Consider the following 26,066-nt stretch of genomic DNA (forward strand, 5'->3'; position numbering starts at 1 on the left):
AGCATAGAAACTAATATATTGTAGGCAGTAGGACCATCATGGACAGCAGGGTTGGGGTCAATTCAGGTAAATACATTTAAATCACAGATAAAAGAGAATTTCTGTGACCCCTGCCTTTCTGTGGAGATATCCTCTCTTATAAAGTGGAGATAATCTGAGCTGGGAACTAACAAAACTACATGTTGGAAGGAAACAATGATAGTATTGTTTCATTGCTCACAGCAGGGTCATGAGAGGAGGCAGGGTCATGCAATGTTCCAGTATCAAGACATGGATTTCATAACCAATGTATGTATTTTAGATTTACTCCACTAAAATGGGTAGTTCAATGGAGGTGGCGGATGTCATTAGTCAGGAAGACCTGGGGAAGTCTGACTCATGAACTGGAATGGAAAGGAATGGTTCCTTTTGTTTGAGTGTTGCAGTAGGTGGTCTGATATTGTTATCTAAGATGATATGTCAGCTTGATAGACAGGCAGCCTAACTGCCAAATGTCATTCCTGTTTGTCTTGTAGAGTGGTTGGTAAAGTGGCTTCAGCTCATTTAATTACAATGTTATCTAGACATGTACAGTACCAGTCAAAAGTTTGGACACACCTACTCATTCAAGGGTTTTTCTGATTTTTTTTACTATTTTCTACATTGTAGAATAATAGTGAAGACATCAACAACAACAAAATGCCAAGAGTGTACAAAGCTGTCATCAAGCAAAGGGTGGCTATTTGAAGAACCTCAAATATAAAATATATTTTGATTTGTTTAGCACTTTTTTTGGTTACTACAGTGGGGAGAACAAGTATTTGATACACTGCCAATTTTGCAGGTTTTCCTACTTACAAAGCATGTAGAGGTCTGTAATTTTTATCATAGGTACACTTCAACTGTGAGAGACGGAATCTAAAAAAATCCAGAAAATCACATTGTATGATTTTTAAGTAATTAATTTGCATTTTATTGCATGACATAAGTATTTGATCACCTACCAACCGGTAAGAATTCCGTCTCTCACAGACCTGTTAGTTTTTCTTTAAGAAGCCCTCCTGTTCTCCAATCATTACCTATATTAACTGCACCTGTTTGAACTCGTTACCTGTATAAAAGACACCTGTCCACACACTCAATCAAACAGACTCCAACCTCTCCACAATGGCCAAGACCAGAGAGGTGTGTAAGGACATCAGGGATAAAACTGTAGACCTGCACAAGGCTGGGATGGGCTACAGGACAATAGGCAAGCAGCTTGGTGAGAAGGCAACAACTTCTGGCGCAATTATTAGAAAATGGAAGAAGTTCAAGATGACGGTCAATCACCCTCGGTCTGGGGCTCCATGCAAGATCTCACCTCGTGGGGCATCAATGATCATGAGGAAGGTGAGGGATCAGCCCAGAACTACACAGCAGGACCTGGTCAATGACCTGAAGAGTGCTGGGACCACAGTCTCAAAGAAAACCATTAGTAACACACTACTGGATTAAAATCCTGCAGCGCACGCAAGGTCCCCCAGCTCAAGCCAGTGCATGTCCAGGCCCGTCTGAAGTTTGCCAATGACCATCTGGATGATCCAGAGGAGGAATGGGAGAAGGTCATGTGGTCCCCAAGAACACCATCCCAACCGTGACACATGGCGGTGGAAACGTCATTCTTTGGGGATGCTTTTCTGCAAAGGGGACAGGACGACTACACCATATTGAGGGGAGGATGGATGGGGCCATGTATCGCGAGACCCACGAGATGGGTCGTGGCTGGGTCTTCCAGCATGACAACGACCCGAAACACACAGCCAGGGCAACTAAGGAGTGGCTCCGTAAGAAGCATCTCAAGGTCCTGGAGTGGCCTAGCAAGTCTCCAGACCTGAACCCAATAGAACATCTTTGGAGGGAGCTGAAAGTCTGTATTGCCCAGCGACAGCCCCGAAACCTGAAGGATCTGGAGAAGGTCTGTATGGAGGAGTGGGCCAAAATCCCTGCTGCAGTGTGTACAAACCTGGTCAAGACCTACAGGAAACGTATGATCTCTGTAATTGCAAACAAAGGTTTCTGTACCAAATATTAAGTTCTGCTTTTCTGATGTATCAAATACTTATGTCATGCAATATAATGCAAATTAATTACTTAAAAATCATACAATGTGATTTTCAGGATTTTTTTTATTCCGTCTCTCGCAGTTGAAGTGTACCTATGATAAAAATGACAGACTTCTACATGCTTTGTAAGTAGGAAAACCTGCAAAATCGGCAGTGTATCAAATACTTGTTCTCCCCACTGTACATGATACAAGAAAAACCCTTGAATGAGTAGGTGTGTCCAAACTTTTGACTGGTAGTGTAAGTACTACACAAGAAGACTGGGAGGCACTTTAACTAACCATGTTGTCTAAACTGCTCCAACCTATATGTTGTTCTTTATCAGCACTTACGGACACAGGAAATTGGAGATTATAGTTGTAGTGCAGAGAATGGACTGTAGGGTTTTTGGGAAGTGCACCCGGACTGACAGGTTCTCATTAATGGTCCTCTGTAGCTCAGTTGGTAGAGCTAGGTGCTTGCCACCCATACATAAAAACGTCTGCTAAATGACATTGTGCTCTTAAGAATGTGACAATAATTTTGGTTATGAGTGCAACTCAGTTGTGTCCTACTCATAATGACAACCAGTTTCTGGTTGTGATGACGTCATTTCAACCAGTTTTGTCCCTAGGCTGTTACTGCATTTTTGTTAAAATGATATTGTGAGCTAGACAAAACATATTGAATGAGGTGAGGAAAAACCTGATTCCTTGCCAAGAAATTGTTATGGTGTTGAAGTGGAAGAGAACAGAGAGGGGACTCATTTAATCAATGTATGACCATATTTTTGAAAAATTAAAATGTCAGCACTTGTATTCATTGTTCTCAAGGCTGATTTAAAGTAGCACTTTAAAGCAGAACTTTAAAGGAACAGTCTCTACAAATATCCATATATGGACTAGATTGAGTTAATGATAATCATCTCTTAATAGCCTGGATTTGAATAAAGATAATAAATTTTTTGGGAATAAAGATAACTTACTGTGTACAAAATTATTAAAGGTTTAAATTAGACTAGCAGGGCACGGAAGACAGAAAGCACACGGGCCACAACATTAAAGATGCCAACACATTGTGCTTGTTATTGCATGTCTTTACTAGGATTACACCTATAATCTCTTACTGTTCCATACAGTACTGCCGTGTGTAGAGATAATAGCAAGCCCTCTCTTGTCCTCATGTGTTTATGCTCTGTTCTCCTCCTAGCCCTCAGGCCTCATGGTGCCTGTTCATTGGTTCATGTGCTCACACACCCACTACACTTTTTCTCACCTCACGGGGTCTAACAAACCTGTCACAATATGCCAGTAAAGAGGACCGCATGTACGTAGCACAAACTTAGACACCTAACCCACCTGCCAACAGTACAATACTGTATGCCAGTAAAATGAACTGTATGTAATACTTATAATGCTCTGACATTGTAATGAATACTCAGGGAGAAGAAGGTGTAGATTCCCGCGCAGAGCGCGGCATATGTTTATTGTGCCTTCGCAGAAGGCAGGAATCATGGTCACAGGCAGGCAATGGTCATACACAGGTAGGCAAACAGGCAGGTGAATCAAAACTAGGACTGAAGTGTAAATAGCTCGGGTAGCCATGATTAGCTGTTCAGGAGTCTTATGGCTTGGGGGTAGAAGCTGTTGAGAAGTCTTTTGGACCTAGACTTGGCACTCCGGTACCGCTTGCCATGCGGTAGCAGAGAGAACAGTCTATGACTAGGCTGGCTGGAGTCTTTGACAATTTTGAGGGCCTTCCTCTGACACCGCCTGGTATAGAGGCCCTGGATGGCAGGAAGCTTGGCCTCAGTGATGTACTGGGCCGTACGCACTACCGTCAGTAGTGCCTTGCGGTCGGAGGCCGAGCAGTTGCCATACCAGGCGGTGAGGCAACCAGTCAGGATGCTCTCGATGGTGCAGCTGTATAATTTTTTGAGGATCTGAGGACCCATGCCAAATCTTTTCAGTCTCCTGAGGGGTAATAGGCTTTGTCGTGCCCTCTTCACGACTGTCTTGGTGTGTTTGGACCATGATAGTTCGTTGGTGATGTGGACACCAAGGAACTTGAAGCTCTCAACCTGTTACACTACAGCCCCGTCGATGAGAATGGGGGCGTGCTCAGTCCTCTTTTTTTTCCTGTAATCCACAATCATCTCCTTTGTCTTGGTCACGTTGAGGGAGAAGTTGTTATCCTGGCACCACACGGCCAGGTCTCTGACCTCCTCCCTATAGGCTGTCTCATCGTTCTCGGTGATCAGGCCTACCACTGTTGTGTCGTCGGCAAACTTAATGATGGTGTTGGAATCGTGCCTGGCCATGCAGTCATGGGTGAACAGGGAGTACAGGAGGGGACTGAGCACGCACCCCTGAGGGGCCCCCATGTTGAGGATCAGTGTGACAGATGTGTTGTTACCTACCCTTACCACCTGGGGGCGGCCCGTCAGGAAGTCCAGGATCCAGTTGCAGAGGGAGGTGTTTAGTCCCAGGATCCTTAGCTTAGTGATGAGCTTTGAGGGCACTATGGTGTTGAATGCTGAGCTGTAGTCAATGAATAGCATTCTCACATAGGTGTTCCTCTTGTCCAGGTGGAAAAGGGCAGTGTGGAGTGCAATAGAGATTGCATCATCTGTGGATCTGTTGGGGCGGTATGCAAATTGGAGTGGGCCTAGGGTTTCTGGGTTAATGGTGTTGATGTGAGCCATGACCAGCCTTTCAAAGCACTTCATGGCTACAGACGTCAGTGCTACGGGTCGGTAGTCATTTAGGCAGGTTATCTTAGTGTCCTTGGGCACAGGGACTATGGTGGTCTGCTTGAAACATGTTGGTATTACAGACTCAGTCAGGGACATGTTGAAAATGTCAGTGAAGACACTTGCCAGTTGGTCAGCACATGCTCGGAGTACACGTCCTGGTAATCCGTCTGGCCCTGCAGCCTTGTGAATGTTGACCAGCTTAAAAGTCTTACTCACATTGGCAACGGAGAGCGTGATCACATAGTCATCCGGAACAGCTGGTGCTCTCATGCATGCTTCAGTGTTGCTTGCCTTGAAGCGAGCATAGAAGTGGTTTAGCTCATCTGGAAGTCTTGTGTCACTGGGCAGCTCGCGGCTGTGCTTCCCTTTGTAGTCTGTAATAGTTTTCAAGCCCTGCCACATCCGATGAGCGTCAGAGCCGGTGTAGTACGATTCAATCTTAGTCCTGTACTGACTCTTTGCCTGTTTGATGGTTCATCTGAGGGCATATCGGGATTTCTTATAAGCGTGAGTAACTAACGCAGGTGAAATCAATGAACAAAAATGAAAGACAGGGCTACGTTCAAGAACACAAAGAATTAGGGCTACGTTCAAGAACACAAGGTGAACTAAGAAAATAAATACAGAACCTTACAGACATACAAATGAGAAACGAGGAGGGAAAGACAGAGGACTAAACCTGTAGCAAAAAGGAGAGGAATAAATCTCCAAACCATTGTTTTTCATCACCCCTGCTGCTTAATGGAGACAGATACTGTACATCATAGTCCATATATACTGAATGAAAATATAAACGCAACATGCAACAATTTCAAAGATTTTACTGAGTTACAGTTCATATAAGGATATTAGTCAATAGAAATACATTAATCAGGCCCTAATCTATGGACTAGGAATACAGATAAGCATATGTTGGTGACAGATACACTACATATACAAAAGTATGTGGACCCCTTTCAAATTAGTGGATTTGGCTTTTTCAGCCATACCCGTTGCTGACAGGTGTATAAAATCGAATACACAGCCATGCAATCTCCATAGACAAACATTGTCATTAGAATGGCCTTACTGAAGAGCTCAGTGACTTTCAACATGGCGCCATCATATGATGCCACCTTTCCAACAAGTCAGTTTGTCAAATTTCTGCCCTGCTAGAGCTTCCCCGGTCAACTGTAAGTGCTGTTATTGTGAAATGGCAACGTCTAGGAGCAACAACGGTTCAGCCGCAAAGTGTTAGGCCACACAAGCTCACAGAACGGGACTGGTGAGTACTGAAGCGCGTAGCAAGTAAAAAATAATCTGTCCTCGGTTGCAACACTCACTACCGAGTTCCAAACTACCTCTGGAAGCAACGTCAGTGCAATAACTGTTCGTCGGGAGCTTCAAGAAATGGGTTTCCATGGCCGAGCAGCTGCACACAAGCTTAAGATCACCATCCACAAATGCCAAGCGTCTGCTGGAGTGGTGTAAAGCTCTTCGCCATTGGACTCTGGAGCAGTGGAAACACGCTCGCTGGAGTGATGAATCACGCTTCACTATCTGGCAGACCAACAGACTAATGTGGGTTTGGCGGATGCCAGGAGAACGCTACCTGCCCGAATGCATAGTGCCAACTGTAAAGTTTGGTGGAGGAGGAATAATGGTCTGGGGCTGTTTTTCATGGTTCGGGCTAGGCCCCTTAGTTCCAGTGAAGGGAAACAACGCTATAGCATAAAATGACATTCTAGGCGATTCTGTGCTTCCAACTTTGTGACAACAGTTTGGGGAAGGTCCTTTACTGTTTCAGCATGACAATGCCCCCGTGCACAAAGCAAGGTCCATACAGAAATGGTTTGTCGAGATCGGTGTGGAAGAACTTGACTGGCCTGCACAGAGCCCTGACCTCAACCCCATCAAACACCTTTGGGATGAATTGGAACTCCGACTGCGAGCCAGGCCTAATCGCCCAACATCAGTGCCCGACCTCACTAATGCGCTTGTGGCTGAATGGAAACAAGTCCCTGCAGCAATGTTCCAACATCTAGTGGAAAGCCTTCCCAGAAGAGTGGAGGCTGTTATAGCAGCAAAGGGGGGACCAACTCCACACTAATGCCCATGATTTTGGAATGAGATGTTCGACGAGCAGGTGTTGGATTGACTCTTCCCTGCTATCTGTCTTCTGTCCCCGGTGAGTCCAGGTGTTTCTGGCAGGTAGGAATGTATTGTTATGAACAGCTCTGTAGAAGTAGTAGTACTCACTGTAGTTCTCCCTCCGTAGTGAGGAGGAGCTGAGGCCACATCGCCCGCGGCCAGGCCCCTGTTAGCAGCCATCAGCAGGAGCTCAGAGAAGTAGCAGGAAGTGTGTACTGATGACAGAGGGTCACAGAGGGTTTTGTCTAGAAGGGATACAGCTTTTGTCAAAATTGACTTTTCATGGCAGGTTAAGAGAACTTACACAGCAGGTTAGGAAAATTAACGTAAAGGGTTAGGAGAATTAGGTTAAGGTTAGGGAAATGGTTAGGGCTAGCTAAAATGTAATTATTTTGATGTCATTTTGACAAAATCTGTATCTCATCTAGACATGACCGTCACAGTGGTGTAAGAGTTGGGAATGTGCTCAGGGGCAGGGGAACAGGGAACTCATAACACATGATGGCGCCTTGTATGTATCGCAGACATCCAGCGCTTGGCATTTCGGAAAAGTGCTTATGACAGTGTTTGAATGCATCCCATTAGTGTTGAAATGGGTCTGTCAGAATACAGTAGTGTAGTGTGTGTGTGTGTGTGTCTGTGTGTGTGTGTGTGTGTGTGTGTGTGTAGATCAGGGTGATGCTAGTAACTTTACATGTGTCCACAGACATACTTTACACTTTGTGAGTAACACTGAGTTAACTCTTTACACCGAAATACTATACAGTACACAGACTTCATGCGTGAGAGAGTTAGAGTAGGAGTAGAGGAAATGAAAGATAGCACTAGCTGAGGCCCTGAGGCTATACAACTTTTTCAAAGAATCACTATGAATGTGGTTATGCCTCTAAATGAAGTCATGGTACTGTGTGTGTGTGTGTGGTTGAATATGAGCTGGCATCAGGTGATGTGATGGGTTGCCAGGCCAGGCAGAGCTCTAGTCTGGCTGTGTGTGTGAGAGTACGTACTATGACTCTGAGAGGACCTGACACCTGGCATGGTCTCTCTCTGTCCTGTACCATCACATCACACCCACACATTAGGCACTCAGGTCAAATGTAGTACAGTAGATGGAGAATAGCGTGTCATTCTTTGAGATATACCTCCAGTCTCTCCTAAGCAGTGAGACTTTGTCTTCTGCTTTGCCTCTGTGATACAATTACACTGTAGAATGGCTCTCCATGTCTCTCTTCTCTCGCCTCTTCTCAACATGCCGATATAGATTTTAAAGATCGAAGTACCTCACTTGATTGTAATGACCTGACATCCAAATAGCAGAGTAGGCAAGCTAGCTATCAACCAAAGTTCTTGCGTGTGCTAATGAGAGAATTAAGGTGGCAGTAGTTCACGTGGGAGAGATTACCATTCATTCCTTCATTCCTAAACCACACAGAATTGAGGAGGAAATCACTCTGCATGTAGTCCTCCTCTACACCATGCAGTTACAGCATGCAGTTACACCATGGAAATGGACAACAGGGATTATTCACTGACTACCACTGAGCAGAATGGATTTGCAATGAGATTTGAGGGGAGGATTAGCCTGCACTGATATTGTAAAAGCCCTCCCACTGTAGATGAATGTGTCTTGGCAGGTTCTCACTTGGTCAAGACAGAGATGAAAGTGTGAAGCAGGTTATCAGTGCCAGTGAATGACTCCCACTGGTCAGCCCTCAGAGGAAGGGATATACTGTGTGTTGCTGGGCTCAGATCCTGGTGTCAGCCTGGTGTCTAGACAAAGCAGATTGTCCCCCTGGTTATGGAGCTGTGTGGTCCTGACTGCAGCACAGAGCAGAATAACACTAATGCTTGGCATTCCTTTCTGTCATCATCCATCTTTCCCCTGCCTATCGTTTAAGTCAACCTTCTCTTATTTTCATCCTTCCTCTTGATCCCTCCATCCTCCTCCCTGCCTCTTCCGCTGGCCTCCCATCATTCTTTCTTCCTCCATCTCTTCGTTCTCTTCAACAGATAGCGCTGTCACATATGCTGCTCGGTAGGAGAAAAAAATGTCTGAACTGTTACTATGGCAACTGAGTCTCTGAACTAAGCCAGTCCTCACACATATGCTCTCTCTCTTCTCTCTCTCCATTCTTCTCTCACTTAGATTAAAGCTGCCTCTGTGATTATGAGAGAGAGAGAGACAATACACAATTAAGACAGTATGCTGCATTTCTTAAATACGCTACGGGGTGATGATATAAGAATGTGCTTCTCTTCATAATGAATAATTACAAGAAACTGTACATCAAACAATTCAATTGCTGGTGAGAAACAAATATAGCCTACAATTCAAGGTTTCCCAAATTTGGTCCTCTGGACCCCAAAGGGAGCGCATTTTGGTTTTTGCCCTAGCACTACACAGCTGATTCAAATAATCAACTAATCATCAAGCTTTGATCATTTGAATCAGCTGTGTAGTGTTAGGGCAAAAACCAAAACGAGCACCCCATGGTGTCCAGAGGACCAAGTTTGGGAAACGCTGGCCTACATACAGTATGGTATAGGAACACACGTCAGTCTGCTGCTTTTGGGGGCAGATGAACAGGCGTTCTCCTCTGCAGAGGTCCTGGTGCTGCATATGTCCAGGCCAGGGACATACAGGGCTGTTATGACCCTGTATGTCCCTGGCCTGGGGTGGAACAGGAAATGAATGTGCACCAATGTGTTCCGAGGGCTCCTCCACTTCCATCTGTTACATCAGCCTGTGTTAATTTGGTAATTAATCTGAATCCATAAAAGATCTCCGGATAGGAGACCCAATTAGACCTGAGGAATGAGGTGGTTCTGGATGACAATGTGTTGGGTATGTGTGTGTGTTACAAAAAAAATAATTTAGCATAATTCTTACAAAAGTGAAGCTGCTCCGAATACCCCCCACCCCTGTTTGTTCTCTGAGCCCTCCTCATCCCTGCCACATACCCACCCATCTCCACCTTGGCTTAGCCTATCCTAACCTATTCACCTGATGTGAGTCATAAATAAAACAAATAACAATAACAACAACAAAAACAAGCTAACAAGACACACAGACAGTTCAACAGGTCCTGGTAGGGACAGGTAGACAGGACAGGACTGGACAGGTAGACAGGACATGACCAGACAGGTAGACAGGACATGACCAGACATGTAGACAGTACACCATTTAATAACAAATTCGACATTTGTCTTTGGCAACAACCATGTTACAGTATATTTGGTAAAAATATTGTTGTAGTGGGTGAATCTTATTTGGTTAAGTCAAACTGATTAGATACAGATAAATTCCCATTATGATGTGGTCTGTGAGAAGGTTAAGCCATTGACAAAGAGACAGTTGGTTGAGTAATATTATTTTCTTGGCGATAGTTAAAGCGATTTAAAATGGACTGATAATGTTTGGGTGGTAGGTCTGATGAGACAACTCCAAGAAGGCAGAGGGAGAGGGGAACGCTGTGACCCAAAAGGGTGGATAGTTTGTGTGTTATTTATTTCCAGAATTGTAGTGGACATTGGGTGGACAGAACCAGGTTGTGTGAAAGTAGTTGTCTGGAGTGTTGTGACTACAGTGTGAACAGATGTCGGTGTCAAATAATCCAATTTTGTGTTGAGTGATACAGTATGTGCTCTGTGAAGATTGTGCACTCTATAAATTGTGTTTTAGGGTTGTTAGTCATGGTGAAAATATTATTGGAGATTTGTTTCCAGAAATAAAAATTCGTAGTGATTGCAAGGTCATTTTCCCATTCTGTAACCGGTAGGGAGAGATTGGTATCTGTTTTTGATTGTAGTCTGTATAATTTGGAAAAATATTTATTTGAATTGGCTATGCCTGCCAGCTGTTCTAGCAGTGTTGGAGTTTGAAGGAAAGTGTGTGTGTGTGTGTGTGTGTGTGTATTCTCCATACTGTACCTCTTACCCAATCAGAGTAAAGCGATGCCATATTGAATTGCGTACCTCTTTAAATCATGCAGGGCCAATACCAGCTAGGTATTGATCTGGCCAAGATGCTGGGAGTGGTTGGTCACATTTTGGTGGATGGGAGTAAACATGGAGTGGTTGGGTGCGTGTTATTGTATGTGGAATGGAAATAACAGTGGCTGTTTGAGCATCCAGGAAGATATTCCTGGAGATGGGAGCTAGGATGTCTTTGTTGTCAGGTGCATGTGAACAACTCCAAAGCTAATGTACACATGCTAACATCAATCAATCAAATGTATTTTATAAAGCCCTTTTTCAACAGCAGTAGTCACAAAGTGCTTATACAGATACCCAGCCTAAAACCCCAAAGAGCAAGCAATGCAAATGTAGAAGCACAGTGGCTAGGAAAAACTCTCTCTAGAAAGGCAGGATCCAAGGAAGAAATCTAGAGGGGAACCAGGCTCCGAGAGGTGGCCAGTCCTCTTCATGGATCTCTTAACCCAACCACAGCTGCAGATGAATCCCTCATGTAATTTACCACATAGGGATGTTCAAAGGAGATGTCAGCATGTGTCTGAATTAGAGAAATTAATTAAATGTGCATGTGTTTGCCACATGGAGGCAAGACGGCGACCCATGTTGTTTGATTTGTGAGATTCCCCAGTAGCTCTGAGATTATGACACTTGACAGTGAGGCATAAATAGATAGATGATATTAAAGACACACATACTGTATGTATGGCTGTTTACATTGGAATGGTATCCCGATAGGATGCTACTGCTGCACAATGGTGTGTGTGTGTGCTGCTGTGAAATATTTAATACAAATATTGCCCTATAAATCTATTTCTGAAGGCTAGCAGCATACCACCCTGCATCTCACTGCTGGCTTGCCGATGAAGTTAAGCAGGGTTGGTCCTGGATGGGAGACCAGATGCTGCTGGTAGTGGTGTTGGAGGTCCAGTAGGAGGCACTCTGGTCTAAAAAAAATGCCCCAGGGCAGTGATAGGGGACATTGCCCTGTGTAGGATGCCGTCTTTACGATGGAATGTTAAACAGGTGTCCTGACTCTCTGTGGTCACTAACGATCCCATGGCACTTATCGTAAAAGTAGGGGTGTTAACCACAGTGTCCTGGCTAAATTCTCAATCATACCATCATGGCCACCTAATCATCCCCAGCTTCCAATTGGCTCATTGATCTCCCCTGTAACTATTCTCCAGGTCGTTGCTGTAAATGAGAATGTGTTCTCAACTTACCTGGTAAAAAAATAAGGGTTAAATATAAATACATTCATTTGTGTGGCTGGTTGTATTAATAACTCGATGAGACACTTTATTTAGGAGGGAGCTGAGTGTGTGAGTGAGAGAGTTTCTTTGCAGTAATTACTGTGATTCAGCCACGGAGGGAAAATGTATTTAGCAGCGTGGCACAGAGACTCAGCTGGATCAGACAGCCAGGGAGAATTAGCCCCTGGAGCAGAGCAAAGCAGACACACACCACTCACAGTCACACACACTGCCCTTTTGTCCCACAGGAGGGGAATTAATGCCTGTCGATTCCATGTGATTGTAAATAATGAGACAGCGGAGGTTGAGATGGCACAGAGGAGGACGGACGGTCACAGGGGTCTCTTCATGCTGCTTTAAGCACGCTGCTGCATGGACAGAATGTCACAACCTTAAACCTTCAGCCTCTTTCTGTCCCTCTGATCCTGAGAGAAGTGGTCATGTTTCTGTCTCTGTCCCTGGTGATGCTGACGGCTGCCCACCGGCCCAGTCTACCTTACCCACGGTGCATTATGGTGATGTGATTTTTGCCTTGAGGGCAGCAGGACCGCAGGGGTCAGATGGAGATTGGATTAGATACAATCTCCACTGAGGTAGTGTGACACTGAATACAACTGGCATCAGACTGGCTCACACTAGCCCCAGCAGGGTTGGCTCCATTGGGGATACTGCCATCTCGGATGGGCCATGTTTTTCTTGATAGAGTGTCAGAGGAGAATGCGTCCCTGTGTCCGATGCCTGTCTAAAAGTGTATACCTTGACAGAGCGTAATTATAGGGAAAGACGATTAGGTATAATGGGCTATGGCATCCACCTCCTCACCTTCCTGCATTCATTTAAACAGCCAAATATTGGTGGCCCCTCCCTTCCACCACAACATAGACCATCCCTCTGGCATCCTGAATAATACATGTATTACTGTATGACTATAGATATAAATTCTATGTAAAGCGAAGCCAGTTCAGAAAGGGAACCCGAGTGCCCGCCTTTGCTGACGCATCAGCTAAGATTGCACCAATTAGATGCTAGTAACAATCACCCCTACCTTATTTGGCGATCCATTTAAGCTGACCGGTTCTGCTCACACATCTTGCTACCGCTTGCTGCTACTGCTAGTATGCATTTGCTTATTTTAGGTTTTGTTTTCCTGCTGGGGGATTGGTATATTTTACCACACACTACTTTTAGGTAATTGTATATATTGACGCTTTGCTTGGGCAGTGAGCTACCCTGAAGGAGCAGAGCCTATATCGCCAAGATATTATTTAATAAATGGTTAAACATATTTCTAGTTGGTGTTTCCTTTCTGAAGTGTAGTTTTATGTGACTTGCCTGTGTCACACAAAGCAATTTGGATGCAATTTCTGTTGCAGGTGCAAGTTGCAATTGAGATTATCTCTAGCAACTGCGATATACAAAGCAATTCAAACACAATTGAAATTGCATGCAACATCCAACCCTGTCATACATCACATCATGGTTTCATTAATGATTTGTTTATCCAAACATTTGGTAAATGTAACAGCAGCGATGTAGACAAAATGCTGGCTGTACAATATAGCTAGCTAGCCAAAATGTTGCCTATTTGCCAACCATGTTTTTCCAAGCTAGCTAACCAAGCTAGCGATGAGCTAAACTAGCTAGCTAGTGCAGTTCATGTTGGAACATTATGTTGAAACTGGACAGAGAAAGGTCTGGGTTCACTTTTTAAATTACATTTATTGAGTGCCAGATGATTGGACATTGCATACAGTCAGTTGTTATATCAGTTATTAATGTTATGATTAGTATAACTTACTCAATATGATTAGGTAATGACACTGGCAGTCATGAGTCATGACCGCAGTCAAATTCCACGTGACCGCTGTGTCACGGTAATCTCTTCTAATGCACTCTGCACATTTGTTGGTAGTATACAACTCGCTAACAACCGTTAGGTCGCTAATGCCTTGGTACTCAGCACTCTATTGTCCCTATAACCACACTGACATCAATGCAAATGCAATAGAAAATCATATCAAACACTTATCATCAAAACAGTATCATCCTTTTAAAACTCACCTCACTGTGATGATAATTTTGAAGAAAGAAGATGAACAACAGGTTGAAAATGAGTGGAAAACATGCTTGTTGGATGTTGTTTCAAAGCCAATCACAATGAAATGAAATGAAAAGCGCTTTCTAAGGTGATGATTAATTCAAACACCCATACACACATTAGAGCTTATGCATATGCATAGGCCTATATATGAGCCCAAGTCCGAAAAAAATGCGGAATTAAAATAATGATTGTGTCTTTATACAATAGGCTACATTTAAGTGATAATACTTGAGAAGCTGATGTTTGGAAGATATATTGGCACAATATATCCTCCAAACACCGGCTTCGAGGGCATTATCACTTTCATACAACGGGTGACCAACGTTCTTATCCCTTGCTTGCTAGCTAGCCAACTATGGCTAACATACAGTCATGTCAAAAAGCAGCCAGAATAACAGCAATGTAGCTGCATTTGCATTTGTTTAAGCTGTTTTCTAGTGACATTTATTTGGATACATCCTTAACAATGAATTAATTATGCACGATTTCACCTGGCATAGAAAATGTCCTCTCTCGTTAGGACACTGTTGTTCAGAGGAGCTAACCTACAACACAACTAACACAGTCACATCAAACTGAAGCTGGAAAGACAGCAAACTAGCTGCACTTCGTTTAGTTTTACCTGTTTTCTATTGATAGTTCTTTGTATATATCCATAAAAATGATGCTGATTCATGATTTCGACTGGCTGAGAAAAGCTGCCTGCCTGTCTGTCTCATCCCGACTCCCGACACGTTCATTACTATGGGACAACTGGAGATCGAATTTGAATATTTATTTGTTGCAAACATCGGAGAGACAGACAGCAAGGTTTATACAAATATCCACTGTTGAAAACTAAATGTTAGTCTAAAAGAAATGTGAGATAATGTCTAGATACTTTTTATAGTGGAGATCAAGTTTATAAATGGCCTGGCTGGGCTGATGAGACAGTGGATAGCTCAGTCAGATGGAACAGTGTAATTAGGAATTTTAACGTCATAGATTTAGCCAGTGGTAACTTGTGGAATAGACACCGGCTGGAATGCGCTTTTAACCAATCAGCATTCAGGATTAGACCCACCCGTTGTATTAACCCTAATAGCCTACCGCATATTAAGCATGGCAGAAAACCATTAAACGATGCTGTTGGTTCATTGATTGTGCAGGGCAGCTTACAGAGTTAGCCAACAATTTGTATTTGATTTTGAATAGCCTGGTAATAGGGCATTTTTTATATTTTCATAATTAATAGGCTGACACATTACCTTTTTAGCTACAGAATATCTCACCACCATGCGTTTCCATCTCCTGTTCTCTCTCCTTCATTCCTTTTTCAAGCGAGCAGAGAGAGGGGTTCTCAACAGTTTAATAAAATATGTTTCGTTGTGAAAACATGTTGCTATCGATGTTCCCAAACAGATTTAACTTGGTTTGGCTGCAGGAACAGGGTTGGAGAGCCCATGGTATACAGAGTTTGGGTGGAATATCACCTGTCGCGCAGGGAGAGGCTGCATGCTCCTCAAACAGTGGTTGATGCATGGAGTGAAAAATAAGTGTTCTTATAAACACAGACATTTCCATATGCAATCCCTTGTGAAAGCAGAGTTTTGATGGTTGCCACTAAAAAGAGGGTGTTCCCAGCTGCTACTACATTTATTTCTCAGCTGCTAATATTTATCACAGCTCGGCATGATTGAAAAATGAATGGGAAATCAGCCTCCATTCGCTATTTGAGTGCATAAGGATTACATTTATTTTTCCCCTACGCCTGTTCCTGCCCATTTCATAATGGGTCATTCTAAATTGAAACAAATGTTACATATTAGTAAAGACAAGATTCAATTGAGAATAGTCTGATGGGTGAAAATATGATCATTTGATGAGTGAACAGCGTGTGGGGCCTGAGGCAAGGAACAGAGCGCAAGCTTTTTGTGTGACTTTCTCACATCATCAATAGCCTGGAGTCACATCATGCAGCCCATAAATGTTTTGATTTCTAAGACATTCTACGGTTTGTATCATTCACAAATTATCACTTTTACACTCAACATAGCAACTTCATATGCACACTCGCTCTGGAATGGGAAAAATATCCTTTCTATTTGATTCAGCTAACTTCAACTGCATTCTTCTTACTATGAAATAATATAATGACAAATATTTATTGTGATGGTGTATATTAAATTGATTTATTTGACTTTTTGAAATGTAGATGTTCCAAAGGTGCGCATCAGGGGCTTTAATGCGTGGAGGCCTAGAGATGCTAAATGTGTTTATGTTAATTAACGGTCAATTACCGTGAGACCGGCAGTCATTTGTATTTCAAGCTGACAAAATGTCATGACGCCACAGCCCTAGTAATGGCCACTACCATTACTCTTTAGTGAGGATTTCTCACAGTTTAATTCTACATGCTCACAATCAACTCTATTGAAATTGCCAGAGGCTCCCAGAGCTAATAATATTCAGTCCACAATCTTGCATGCGGCTATATTAATTACAGGACTTTCTCTGTGATTGTATCATCTCAACTGCTGAAGCGCTGCTTGCCTAAATAGAAGATGATTACCTGAATGAGAGATTTCTTAAATAAAGTGAATGTCATTGATGACAAGGTGGTTTTTAGCAGCCAGTCACCACAGGAAGCAGAACGTTGGTGGGGTTCTGCAGCACTGTTTCTCTGTGACAGCCTCTGTGTTTGCTGTATATGGCTCTGGAGGCTAGGGAATAACGGCTACCACCAAAGAGCTGAATCACATTAACCTATGGCATTTTGAAATGTCATTTTGTTATGTCATGCCTTGCCATCGCTGCTGCCTGAGAAATACCCAGTTGGTACTGGCACCAACTTGCATACTGTTTGGCAAACTCTCTTTTTGTATCATGCAGGCCGCTTTGCTTAAGTTTTGGTACAACTAAGAATTAAACTATAATTTATTTATTTTAGGTTAAGGAGAGGTTGCTATGCCAACAGAGCCTGGTCCTGAGTCAGAGGTGAAGAACGCAGCAGAAGTGTCCTCCCAGCAGAAGGGGGAAGCAGCAGGCATGCAGGACTCTGCATCAGACGGCAAGATGGCCAAACAGGTACGTAGGAGAGCACAGGAAGTTCAATGTGCACCATAATTAGGGCCTTGTGTTTTTACTGGTGAGATCACATGTTATCTCGTCCTACATCAACAGACATTTACACTCATTCAGTGATGTCATAATTATAATGGACATCATTAATTTACTGTAAATTTCACCTGTGACTATGTAACGTCCCTATGTAAAGGACCAGGACTCCAAACTGATCGACGACCACAGGGAAACAGATGACGTGTCAGAGAAGATCACCCCATGCAAGACCCCCAAGTCCCCCCAGAAGACTTCCAAACGGCCAAAGACTGTTCCCTTCAAGGTCACCCTACTGGACACCTCTGGCTATGAGGCGGGGATTGAGGTAAGGAATCTCCCCCCAGAGCAGTGCCCTGTTTTACAATTGCAGGCCACATTTCCAAGTCCTGAGGGGGTTTGAATGAACCATTCAAAGTATTAATAACAGCAAGAAATGTTGTTGTAATTGTATTATTTTTGTTTGTGTGGCTTTACCAGCAGATGCGACTAGTTTCTTTACTTTCGAACGTCATGTTGTTTTTATGTTATGGAGCTGCAGAGTGCAGATAAGGCCGGTATAAAGCAGATGACAGAGAGGGTGTCATGCTGGGAGCTCTCCATGGGGCAAGGCCAATGCAAGGTTACACATTCTCTGCCACAGAGACACATTCAATCATTAGGATGAGTGACACAGAGAAAATAGTGAAGGAAAAGCAGGCTCACTCGCTTACAATGGCTGTTATTACAGCTCCATCCCCAAACAAGACACGTCTTCATACTGGTAGAGAATGCTCAGTGTATTCAGGCTGAAAATGGGGCAAGAGAAGCACCCTTTGTTGAAGGAGTGATGTGTGAACTCTTAGAGATGTTGAAACTTTCTGATGGTAGCTGGTCCAGAGCAATGCATATGGCTCTATTTTCCTTCCCTGCAAACGTATTCTGCACAATATGGTCGTTAGAGTGGGAGTCCTGACCCATTACATGAAAGTACACTTCAATTCTGAGTGCTTTTCACACCATGTTTCAGGGGCTGTTTTGTGATACATAACGTAAGTGTCTGCCTGCCTGTATGTCTGTCTGTCCCTCTATGTATGGGATGGCAGATGTAATCAGTCAGTCTCCTCTCCCTGGCTAATCTGTGCTAGCCTAGCTTTTAGCAATGCGGGTGTATTTACATACACTAGCGTTGCTTTCAATTGTATTTGATTGCACAAAAACAGTCTGGGAGAAGCCAGAAGTTAAAGACAATTCCATTTCAGCTTACTGTGCCGGTGGGCAGGACGGTTGGTCATTTCATGTGTGTGTTTGTGTGTGTCTCTGATGCAGTGGCGGCTCCTGAAAAAATTCTCAGGGGGGGCAATTTTTCTGATGATTTAGGTGACCTACACACATTTAAAAAAAGATATGTCCAGCAACAACATGAAGACAGGGGCAGCATATAAGTCAATACTGATATACACATTACTTGCTTCAAAAAGGCCTCATGGTTGAATTGGAAATATGTGCACCTGAGCATAATTCACAACAAGCAAGCAGGAGCTTTTGATAGAGGCTACTGAAAACATTGATGCAAGTTATTGGTAATAAGACATTTTTATAGACTTCCATATTCTGCCCTCTTGTATAGATTTGTGAAAATGAACAGTGATAGACATTTTGCCTGAAAACAGAATTTGAAAATAATTTATAGAAAAGGTAAACACAGCTATCTGTATGGCTTTGTAAAAATGAACAACCATATTCTGGCCAATTGTATAGATTTGTAAATATGATGATGTCTCCTTTCATGCATACATTTTCAAATAAAGCTCTGCTTTGAGAAAGATCGAATGATATTGTTTAATCTTACCTTATGGCCTGCACACTGCTTGTGAAGCTGTCGAGGCACGTTTGATGAAGACAGCATCGATGTCCTTCTTCTGTAGCTTCTGGTACAGAATGTCGACGTGGGGCATGATTTTGTGAAAAAAGCCCCAGGAAAAAAATAAAATCTTCTTGCTATCTATGTACCTCAGCACAAGCACCAGCTGTGTCTGTGTAGAAACGTCCGTGGTCTCGTCAGCTTGGATAGCTACGAAGTTCGCCGACTTCACCTCCTCCACAATATGTTCCCTCATGACCGCTAGCATACACTCCAGTAGCTCGTTTTGAATGGTCTTTGATGTGCCCTTGAAAACTTTAGCATTTTTAAGATGGTCATCAAACACCTCATCTAATTGTGCCACAAAGTTGACAAGTCCAAGAAAAATACCAGGGTTGGTGGAGCCCTCAGTTTAATCTTTGCCTCGCAAAGCTAACTCAAACACTCCGCAAAACTTCACACACTGGATTAGCCGGCTGAGGATGTGGCGGTTCTTGCTAACCTCATCGTTGTGGCGGCGGATAGCTAGCCTGTATCCCTCATCCAGTTGAGTGGCAATGTTCACTCTCCCCAAAGCAGACAATCTCAAACAGCTATCCATGTGGGTCTTTGACAGCTCATGTTTCTTAATCTTTTCTGAAAGATGGTGCATGTCCGTTACACCAGTCGCTGTCCAAGCGGTGCTGTCTGCCTTGCCGCCTTCAGGGTGAAAGAGTAAGCAGGGGTAGCAGAAGACTGCATTAGCTACATCGCAGCCTGCTAGCCAGGTTTTTCGTTCGTACCAATTTTTGGAAAATCCTCGGGTGTAGGACTTTCCCCCTTTAGTAGAAACCTGTTGAATTATTAAATTTGGTCTGGGAGGTCCTAATTGTTTCGTTGCCAATTTATCTTGATTTGTTTGCCGACAAAAATGAACTTCTTTCAAAGAGACAATCGAGTTGCACTGAACGCTAGCCATCTTCACAGTAGTACGTGAATTGATTGACGCTGCTACCCGCTCTTTTCTTAGTTATGTTCATGGTTATGTTACGTATGACGAAAGCGCGTAAGTGCAAGCCCTCCCGGAACCCATAGAGATTGTATTGAAAGCTCTGATATTTGAAAAAAAAAAGATTTTACATGAGAGTCTGAGAGACTTCTGGGGCGATTTTCAACCTGACTGAAATCGCCCCAAAACGGGCGGGGCCATTTGAAGCACGACTTTAGCCTGATTGGACATTTAGTGGCAGATCAGACGTCTAGATTAGAACACTGAAAACTACTGTTGCCGTGATATAATTGATTAGAAAAAAAATCCCTTCCTTTTCCCGTTTGGCAGTGCGTCGCCCATATCGCCCTAATGAACACACCGCCCCTGCTCTGATGTAAGAATCTCAAAAGCATTGGCCTCGCTTTCACCAACCTTTCTCAAATGAAAACATTGCAAAAATAGTCATACAAATACTCTCAAGCCACTCTCAAACCTTTTGTTGCTCTCAACACTGGAAATAAAACTCCACATTATGATTACCAAAGCCTTTATGCAATGAAGTGTATTTTGCTTCCCGTTGAACTTCCATTCATTGCTACAGAATGATGTACAAATCGACCCTCCATTTTACTCATCCTATTGACATAACAAGCTGCTGCAGTATAGTGTTTATCCAAACCCCTTACCTCACTCCCGGACTGCCTCCGACCCCCTTCCTGTGTTTAATTGGTGGGTTGGAATGTCAAGCCAGTCCTATCAAACCTCCTCCATGCTCCAGGAGTTAATAATAATAGTGTTAAGGAAAGGCAGGGACCACTTTGTGACAACTCTCACTGGAGGAGGTGCCCTATCCAAGGGTTAATTAGCCCATCTTGTCATGACTGCTTGGCTCTGGCTCCCCAGGGGCTGCAGGGGGAGAGGGGGCCGCACCCTCCCATACTTCCCTCACCCCTTCCTTCAGCTCACTAGTGCATACTCTACCAGGCCATGCATGAGTGAGCTGCACTGTGTTATTATGCAGAATGGTGCTATTTTTGGCGCCATATGTTTTTTAGAATACTCTGTGACTCTGACAATGATTTTGTTTCTACTCTTTGCCAATATTTAAGTGTGTTACTTTCTCCTGTGTTTCTTTTGAGGGAAAACGCTTGTGATTTGTTGTGAAAGTTCTCAGTGGAGTTGAAATAATTGCACTGTGAAAGGGAGTGTCCATGGAGAAACGCCTCAGTGCCTTAGTCACCGCATATTAAGATCCTAAACCAGAATGTATCTTTATAATAGCTCATCTTTATGCCATACTGTCCACTCCATACAGACCCTAAAACCACATCCATGTCTTCTCTCTACAATCTTGCCATGGGGACTGTGTTGAATGAGATGGTGAGAGTTCATAAGTGTCTCCAGAGTGTTATCCCACCATCTTTTCAACCATAATGAGCCAAAAGAGACACACTCCCAGGAAAAGTAGCTGCTGCCTTGGCAACAGCTAATGGGGATCCTAATAAAATACTAAATACTAAAACTCCTCCCATCTCTGGCCTTGAGATATTAAGGAACAAAAACGAGAGGGAGGGAGCACACATCTGCACCTGTTTCCCTGGCAACGGCTTGCTCTGTCTCCCTGTCACCGCGGAAACCAGGCTCCAGGGAAAGCGCTGAGCCGTACAGATGCTCGCTACCCGGAGAGCACCACGCACAGCTCACTAGCTACGTCCTCCAGGGAAAAGTGTGTGTGTGTGTGTGTGTGTGTGTGTGTGTGCAGCAGCACCCTCCACCCATAGTCTGGACTCTGGGATTGATAGGCCGGGGTACCGTGTTACTCTGATGGAGTCGGAGTGATGTTTTTTATGTGTGAATGTCTTCTTGAATTTACACAATAGTTTCTTCCCCTCTATTTGTTCAAGTTACATCAAGGTACTGTATATCATCGCTAGAATGATTTGCTAAAGTGCCGTCCCATCAGTCGTATCTCTCCTTTGGACATCTGAGTAACTTGACAACTAACTTTGCACACTTCTTCTGTCTGTCCTTCACAGGAATGTGACAAGAAGATGAACCATTTGGTTTTGGATAGTGTTGAGTGGCATTGGATATTGCACTGTTTATTCGGACCGCTTATCATGCAGAAAGCAATCTTCCTACAATTCAGTGTTAATTTTCCCTGTCAAGTATTTGATCAATTCTGACTGTAACACAGCACTGAAGGACAGAGCTGTTCTAGCCTGTAGACAGCAACAGATAGGGAAGCCATCTTGACACCAGCTGTTATCTGGTTGGGGATGATGTTGGGGAGAGAGACACATTATGTTGTGTTGATTGATACATGTGCAGTTACATGACACTCTAATACACTTCCAAGAATACAAAACCATGCAGTGCCATAATGCTTTAATCAGTGAGGCCAGGTCACATGGTCAGAAATCTCCTGATCCTTGATTGACCGTTGATTTGAATGACACTTTATTTGTGACACGTGTGTCTGTGTGTTTCTGCAGAAGCACTGCAAAGGACAGGCCCTGCTGGACAAGGTGTGTGAGCACCTCAACCTCCTGGAAAAGGACTACTTTGGCCTGACATTCATCGAGGCAGACAGCCAAAAGGTCAGTGCCTTGTCATGTAGCCTCTGTGACCACTAATTTACCCCCCACCCCCCTCTCCCCCTCTCTCCCCTTCCCCCTTCTTCTACTCATTAAATACTGTCTTCAGAACAATCACCATTCCTCTCACCATAACAACAGAAGACACAGCAGGCTCTGGCAGTAGTGAGTCACTCTATTAGGAATTGGAAATGAAAATGTGCATGCTCAGTCAGATTCAGATCAACAAGCAATTTATAAAATTGAAGATAACATGGTACCCTAAATGCCTTAGAACACATTTGAACACTTCATCATAGCCTACATTAGAAAGGCTGATTAGTGCTCCACTCATGTCTGTTCTGTTGACCCTCCAAACGGCACTAGGAAGGGTAATTGGAGTGGAATGGGTGTAATTATGGTTATTAAGCAACTGGTTAAGATTTAGCTCTGAGACCAAATTGAATGGTCATGACAGTCAGCCTGTATTAACTGGTATTAAGGTTGTTTTGAGGATGTGTGTGTTTTGGGTGTATCCTGCCTCTGTACACCTCACCTTCAGGGCAGGTATGTAATGGCCCATTGCGGTGAGTGTGTAAAGATTTGGCATGTTGAAAGAGAACGGCCACTAAGGTGAGACAAACACACCTGTCACTAGTAACAGCTTGTATAGGTCTCAGTAGTTACAGAATTACATGTTGTGACCTGATTTGTCACAAGGGGTTGAGATTTTGGAGCCAGTTCTGTCTGGAGAAGAGAAAGAAGTATGTGTGTGTGTGTGTGTGTGAGAGAGAGAGGCAAACACAGTAAATGCTGGCCCCCTCTTCAATACCAGGCTTATCTGAGGGCAGCTTTTACTGTCTGGGGTCCTCGGTGACTCTAAGCCAAACAAGACATGATTGAAATGTCCTCTTCAAACTCCTCTCTGCCTCTGTTTGAGGATATTATCCCCACACCATTTGGGGAGAACATCTATTGTGTTTATGATTGGTTGTGAACTATGACTGCAGTGCGTCCTGGCAGCAGAACAGTTGTTATTCCTGCTGGACTGCTCTACATAGAGGAGACAAAGGAGTAGTGCCTTTTAGTAATTGAGTGATCTTTGGCCCAGGCCGACATCAGAGAGATTCAGGAGGATAATAAATGACTGCTGTTGATTATGGTGCTTAGAACGCTGATTAAGCACCAGAGGACCTCACTCGGGTTGTGTGTGAGTGAGAGCTTGTTAGTGTTTGTGTGGGTGGAGTTCAGTTTGTTACATGCAAACCTCATCAGCCAAGTTGCGTGCGTGAGCATTGCAAAATACATTTACACATATATCTTATTCAATAATTTCACCCACACGAAGTGCTAAAATAGAATTTGGTTCTATTTTATACATGCCACACGCTGCAAGTCCCCTCCTTATTGGATATCAGGAAGATACAAACCCCATGGATGCTTGAAAGACAAACGAGGAGAGATTCATTAAAGATCACTAACAAAAAATTAACTAGGTTTCCATTTTTATGTGTGGGTTAATTGTCGGAGGAGAGGAACACGATTTTGTATGACTCTACAAAGAACCAGCTAAAAAGAGGCCAATTTGCATGACAGGTAAAATAACAACCCAATGTTTATCTCCCAGGACAAACCATGCCCCCAGTGTCAGGTCTGGAGCGTGAAGTCATGAGTTCTGCTGGTTGGCTACTGCGTAGCAACCTAGAGGTGCCAAAAGCCCTGGTCTGCCCTAGAAAGCCTATGTAAATTACAATCGCCAGAATGGCCAAGCAATGTTTTTTTAGATGCCCGTTTTGGCCTCTAAATGTGTTTATTATGATTAAGTTCGGTCCTCACAGTTAATCATTTTAAAGTTATCTACAAATCGAAATATTTAATAAAATAGTAATCCATTCTGACTACTACATTTGTCGTCACACAGGACCACTTGCTGACACTGACCAATCACGGGCTGGCAGGCTACGAGGAGGCTCGCACCCTCATGCAAGCTCTTTGCATGCTCTTTGCATGTGCACCCAGCAGCGTTGGGTTGACTCTCTCTGGCAGGATGAAAACGACTACATTGACCATGATCCTTTGCGAATTTTGGTGCCATTCGGTAATATGGCGTGCTTCAAATTCAAATACTGCGCCATCGTCGTCAGCGGTATCACTCTCTACTAGCTAAATGTCCATGAATGTTTCATGTGTGTTTCGACCTGCCCCCAAATGATTAAAGTTGTTTCACAGTTGGTTTGATATTTTAAACTGCGTGTCTGGTGGGGATAGACAAAATCAACATGCGTGTGTTTCCGGTGTAGTCAGCATGTTAGTGTGCATTTGTGCAGGTCTGCCGGTTTTGACTAGTAGCAGGTTAGGAGAATTAACGTGGCAGGTTAGGATAATTATGTTAATGTTCAGAAAAAAGGTTAGTGTTAGCTAAAATGCAAAAATTGTCCCCGAAATAATATTAACATATCTAGCTACAACCAGGCCTGACCTGAGAACAGACTTGGTTTCCACTAATGCGATGCAGCGAAATTGGCAGGAACACTTATGGTTTCCAAAGATAGAGTTGGATACTGCTGTGCTGTTTCAACCTTTTCCACTTTTGGTTTCACAGTGATAGTGGCTGCCAGAAAGACTTTCACAATTACTCAGCAGCTGGGATGAGCCACTCAGGCTCAGAAAGCTGGGAAGCTCACTGTCAGTGGTCAGGCACACTGCTTCCTGCGTTATTATCCATGCAATAGGCGTATTCACACTTGCTGTTCAACTAAGAGCACATGAGCATGGTGTGATTGCCAAAGAGTAGGCCATGACCTGAGCGATTTCATAAGGGACATGAGGGTGTGCATTGAATGAGAAAGCTTTATCAACACAAGGCAGGAGGGAGAGTAGCTGTACAAAACCACGCCTCTTGTGGTGAATGATGTCAATGTACATATCTGATGTGATACGAGCTAGGATAACTGGCCGGTGGTAATTTACTGTCAAAATGGGCTAACAGATGCTGGGACTGACACTCATTTCCTCATGCTGAAAGTCTCAGTGGGGAGGTTCCTCCTGCTTCCTCCCTCTCCTCCTCCTTCCATTGAACCATATGTACAGTAAAGGCTTTCACTAGAAACACCATCTGCAATTAGAGCTGTGGAGTGAATCAGAGTGTGGCAACAGGTTGTGCATTAGCCACGTCTCTCACAGACGCCTGTGAATCCTCTCTCTCCTGTCTGTCTTTCAGAATTGGTTGGACCCCTCCAAGGAGATCAAGAAGCAGATGCGCAGTGAGTATACTTGGCCCACAAGCAGTACGCAGCACATTGCA

General features: G+C 43.7%; 1 protein-coding gene across 8 annotated transcripts in view; it reads left to right on the forward strand.

The window, feature by feature from the left end:
• LOC121578287 (band 4.1-like protein 1) overlaps window positions 1-26,066 on the forward strand; it is a 110,100-nt gene that overhangs the window by 35,932 nt on the left and 48,102 nt on the right. For all 8 annotated transcript variants that reach the window (XM_045223887.1, XM_045223889.1, XM_045223890.1 and 5 more), the window contains exons 2-5: window positions 17,207-17,343; window positions 17,534-17,701; window positions 22,682-22,786; window positions 25,983-26,025. In XM_045223887.1, the coding sequence (XP_045079822.1) occupies window positions 17,224-17,343; window positions 17,534-17,701; window positions 22,682-22,786; window positions 25,983-26,025 (436 nt within the window). In that variant the 5' untranslated portion in view covers window positions 17,207-17,223. The remainder of the gene's footprint in view (window positions 1-17,206; window positions 17,344-17,533; window positions 17,702-22,681; window positions 22,787-25,982; window positions 26,026-26,066) is intronic.

The sequence above is a fragment of the Coregonus clupeaformis genome, chromosome 12, assembly GCF_020615455.1.
Source record: "Coregonus clupeaformis isolate EN_2021a chromosome 12, ASM2061545v1, whole genome shotgun sequence".
Taxonomy (NCBI): Eukaryota; Metazoa; Chordata; class Actinopteri; order Salmoniformes; family Salmonidae; genus Coregonus; species Coregonus clupeaformis.